This window comes from Aptenodytes forsteri, unplaced genomic scaffold (assembly GCF_000699145.1).
Source record: "Aptenodytes forsteri isolate BGI_AS27 unplaced genomic scaffold, ASM69914v1 Scaffold66, whole genome shotgun sequence".
Classification (NCBI taxonomy): Eukaryota; Metazoa; Chordata; class Aves; order Sphenisciformes; family Spheniscidae; genus Aptenodytes; species Aptenodytes forsteri.
Window position 1 is genome coordinate 1,999,494 of NW_008795131.1, and position 4,776 is coordinate 2,004,269.

A 4,776-nucleotide genomic window follows, 5' to 3' on the forward strand; every position below is an offset into this window, starting at 1 on the left:
GCCGCTGCGGGAGCTGCGCAAAGCCGACTGGCCACGCGTGGGACCCCCCATCACCGACGCCCTGGGGGAGATCGGGGCCCGCTGCCCTTCGCCGCTGCAGCACAGCCTCTGGAAGAAGGAGGCTGTGGCCATCGTCTGGGCTAAAGTCCTGCTGCCGGGCCCACCGGCCGCCTCGCTGGACCAGGGGTGGAAGGAGGACGGCTTCTTCTCCGTGGGCAGGATGATCCCCGACGTTAACCACACCGTCCTCTTCGAGCTGGTCAAGGCCCTCGGTGCGCCCCGGCTCTTCGTGCAGCTGCTGCTGGCGCTGCCCCAGGATGTGCACCGGGGCGAGCTGGAGCACTTGGTGGAGTACATCGCCAGTGAGACGTCCCCGTCAGACGTCGGGTTCTTCTTGGACGTGTGGTGGGAGGTGATGAAACACAAGGAGGGACAGGAGGACGCAACGGTCTCTACGTTCAGCACTCTCATACGTCAGCATGGGTGCGAGTCCTCTCTGGACGATGGTCTCCAGCCCCCAAAGAGGTTCAAGGGTGACCCTGGCTCTCTGAATGACCCCCCTGCTGCCACCAGCCTGCTTACGGTCCTGATAGAGGGGTTAAAGCAAACCTACAGGAGCATCGCCCTGCCCCGCATGAGGTGCTACGCCTTGGCCAACCTGGTGGAGCTGCTGTCTGTGTTCTCCGAGCTAGAGCCAGAGGGCAGCCCCCTCCCTGTCGCAGAGTACCTGGACAAGGTCAGCTCTGTGGTCAGCCTCTGGACCAGCGACACCGAAAGCCAGTTCCACCACAGGAGGCTGGATGAGAAGGTGAAGGAAGCAGAGAGAAGCATGAGCCTCTTGTCCACGGCCAAGCTCTCTCGTGAGGAGCTCTTTGTTGGCTTGGACTTTCTCTGCAGCTTGTTGCATGCCTGGGGAGAGGAGCTGCAGGGCACCCTGAACAGCTCTGAGGAGCTCTGCTATGAGAGCTACCGGCTCCTGGACACGCTTACCACCTTCGGGAAGAACCTGGTTTGCTTCTCAGAGACTAGAGGCCTGGATGAGGATGAGACACGCATAGTGTTAGAACTGACACAGATCACCAAGGGCTTTCTCAAGGAGATCAGCACCAGCCTGAAGAGCAAGGATTTGGACACCAGCCTTGTGTCTTCAGTTGCCATGACAATCATTGAGCAAAAGCTGGACCGGCACGTGGAGATGTGCTCCATTTTTGCTTCTGAAAAGACCTGGCCCTTTTCAAAGGACTGGGTTGACTGCCTTGTGAAAAGCAAAGCTCTCTTCCAGAAACCAGAGCTAGTTCTGAAATTGCTGGAGACGCTGGTGAACTTCGCCACGTCCTGCCAAGACAAGGACAGCCGAGAGCTGCAGATGCAAGTGACCAAAGCCATCGTGGAGTGTTACACTGAGCTTTTGTTAACTGACAAAAACAAAGTGATCTCAGGTGTTCTGGCGTCCTGGGGCGGACCAGGTCTGTCCCTGAACTTGCAGGTTGTCATGGAGGGGTTCCAGGAGGATCTGAATGTGACTTTCAACCAGATCACGAAGAGCGTGTCTGATGAAGGCCTGACCAGGGCTGTGGCTTCTGTGGCTAGGCTCATGCTGCTGTACCCCGAGGCCACAGTGAAGCAGGTTTGTAATCTTGCTGTAGTCAACCTAGGAGCACACCAGTTCCTCGCGCAAATCCTCTGCTCCTTCCCAGCGCTGAGTTTCCTGGAGACCCACAATGATCCAGGCAGGCCACGCAGCCTGGTGGTGAGGTGTCTGGAGGAGGCAGTATGGGGGAGGCTTTCCACTGCGAGGGAAGAGGAGCAGTTCCTTGAGTTCCTAGCCTTTCTCATGCAGCCAAGCTCAGCCGCTCCGCTTGTGTCACCTGCAGAGGTGACCAAAGCCTTTGTCCTTCCCTATTTGAAATCAGACTCTGCTCAAATTGAGCTGAGCCTGCAGATCCTCAGTAAGGTTTTGGGGATACAGTCCTGTTCAGAAGAGCACTGGGTCAAGTCCTGCCACCCATTCCCGCTTCTCCTCAGCCTCTGCAAGCTTCTAGATGGTTACACAAAGTACTGGCATCAGCCCAGGGACCAGCTCTTCCCTTCGCTGGAGTCCAAGGATCTGGTACTGAACATCCTCTGCCAGCTCTGTGAGGTAGTAAGACCAGAAACCGCCCCCTCCCCTGAGCTGTGGGTCCAGTCGCTGGCTTGGCTTCACAGGAAGGTGGCGTCACTGGACTGGACCATCGGTCTCCGGCTGAAGAAGCTTTACGGAGACCACTTCAAGAACGAGGTCCCGGCGACGCTGTTTGAGATCTGCACGCTTCCTGAGGACGAGTGGACGTCCCGGCCTTTGCCAGCTTATGGACCGGGCAGCGGGCTCCTGGCATGGATGGAGTGCTGCTGCGTGTCCACAGCGCTCAGGGAGACAATGCTGACGCTCCTCACGGTCAATGTGGACAACCCTGAAGAAGTGAATCTTTTCAGCAAAGGGTTCCTGGTGGCCCTCATACAGGTCTTCCCTTGGTGCAGCCACAGCGAATGGAAGAGGCTCACGCACGTGGTCGAAAACCTGCTGCAGAGGCAAGTCCTGCACGTGCCGTACACACTGGAGTACGTGCAGTACATGCCCCTGCTCAACCTCCGGCCGTTTGCCTGCTACCTCCAGTTCTCCGTGCTCTTCTTGCGGGGCTTCCAGCTCCTCTGCAGCTCCAGCTGTTCCACCTGGCTGCCGGCAGAGGCTTGGCTCCACGTGGTCCAGCTGTACTGCGGCAGCCTCACGGACCTGCTGGGCTCCGTCAAGAGCGCTGCGGGGCCCCCCTCGCACCCTGCCGAGGACAGGACCTCCACGCAGGAGGTGTCCTTCATCTGCATCCAGATGTTCTGCCACGTGCTGCATGTCGCCGCCATGCTGCCAGACAAGGGGTGCAGCGAGCCGCTGGTGGTGGTGGCTTTGGAGATCCTCTCGCAGTACGAGACGTTCAGCAGTGCCGATACGTCCCCCAGCAACACGCTGCGGAGAGCCAACGAGAGGCACTTCCTGGAGTCCATCACGGACAACGTCGGTGACAAGGCGCTGCGTGGCACCCTCCTGCAAAAGCTCAGCAAGCTGGGAGCGCGCTCGGCCGGGGAGACGGCTTGAGAAGCTGGAGAGGGCGACAGAGGAGAGCACTGACCCTGCCTCAGGGGACACCTTATGTGGAAAGTTGTGAGATCTGTAATAAACCCGATCTATTTTTCTCTTTTGAACTTACTTCCCCTGTGCTGTGTTTTCTTCCAACCTGTCTAAGCAGTGAAGGGGCCGTGTAAAGATGGGTAGGAAGAACCACTCTCTAATTTTCCGGCGGGAATAGCTGTGGACACAGCTGTTGCTGAGCCGAGCTGCTGGTCCTGTGGCTCCAGCCTTGCCTGCTGGCGGTCTGGATTTATACAGAGAACCCGACAGCTTCTGACATCAGGGAAATCATTTCCCTCCGGCTCCCCTGCTGCCGGCCCTCTCCTAGTCCTGGGCGGATTGCTGGGCTCGCCACGTGCTGCCGGAGGCTGGGAAGCGAGTCGGGTGAGTTCAGGACGGGCAGGAACCTTTGGAAATAACGTGTGCGTTGCTCCTGCCCGGAGGTGGGGGTGCAACGGTAATCCCGTGTATTAACACCCCCCACCCAGAAATGAACGGCACGTGGGAGAGACATCCAGTGGTGTGACCCAGAAAGGAAATCTTTATTGGTCTCCTGATAGTAAACAGGGCAGTGTTAGTGCAAACTGAGATGCCTCATTGGCTTTTTTTTTTTTTGGTCCTTACACAAGATACATTATTTGCAATGAAAACAGCGAGATACAAACATCTGTAATAGGTTGCAAGCGGTTTATAACATCAGCTGGTCTCGATCGCTAATGTAACAGTAGTGTTTCTGTAATAACTGACTGCATGTTGGAAGAGGCCCTTTATTTTACCCTTTCCAGAATACAACCGTGGCTGGGACAAGATCCGACACCCAAAAGAACCAGGTCTCCCGGAGCTCAGCTGTTGGTTTTAGACAGAATGAAAGGCACGGAGTGGCCACAGGTCTCCGGGCACGGGGGGCTGCTGCGGCATCCCCTGCCAACGAAGGGCTCTGCATAGTGGCCAGAGACGGGGACTTAGCAGTCTCCTGTCCCCATCCTGCCCTTCAGCCATGGGCGCTCTGCCCTGCCAGCATTGCCAGCGTAACCGTTCCTCTCTCCTGGCGTGAGCTTCTCTCCCCTCCCGTCTGCTGGGGACACTGAAGCCACCCTCCCCTGGGACTGTCAGCCACAGGCACCAGACAGTTGTAGGGAAAAGCACCTTTGGGTTAAGTAGAGTCTTAAATGAGTTTGAGCCCAGCAGCAGTGGGAGGTAAGAGGCTGACCATGGCTGGAGTGTAGAGGTGAAGTCGGTAAAGGTCAGGAACAGGCTCTGCAGAACCGTGCCGCAGCCCTGGGGCCTGGCTCTGCTCTCAGCTGGAGGCTGTAAACCAGAGCCGGAGGAGCGAGCTGCGGCAGGTCCGGCACATGGCTCCCCGAGTCCCCAGTGCTGCTGCGTGGGGCTGGGCACGCTCCAGCATCGCCTCTGCTGCCGCCTCCGGGCTGCAGGCTCCTTCACGCCACGCTGGGTGCCGGTGGCTGGTGTCAGCCCATCTGCTGCCGTCCGGGCTGCCGGCTCCTTCACGCCACGCTGGGTGCCAGTGTCTGGTGTCAGCCCTGAAAAACGCGGGGGGGGTTTGTAACAAACCAAACAGAATCCCAGATCGTGCTTATGGGCAGACCTCAGACCTC

General features: G+C 58.1%; 1 protein-coding gene across 1 annotated transcript; it reads left to right on the top strand.

Annotated features, from left to right (window-relative positions):
• The first annotated feature begins 6 nt into the window (after positions 1 to 6).
• Positions 7 to 3,236, top strand: GEMIN4 (gem nuclear organelle associated protein 4). The gene has a single exon (XM_009278200.1). It carries the CDS (start codon positions 221 to 223, stop codon positions 3,125 to 3,127), a length of 2,907 nt encoding a protein of 968 aa, XP_009276475.1. The 5' UTR covers positions 7 to 220; the 3' UTR covers positions 3,128 to 3,236.
• Positions 3,237 to 4,776: the final 1,540 nt, after the last annotated feature.

Coding starts and splice junctions, on each gene's coding strand:
- GEMIN4 (XM_009278200.1), top strand. CDS start 221: ATGATCCCCGACGTTAACCACACCGTCCTCTTCGAGCTGGTCAAGGCC.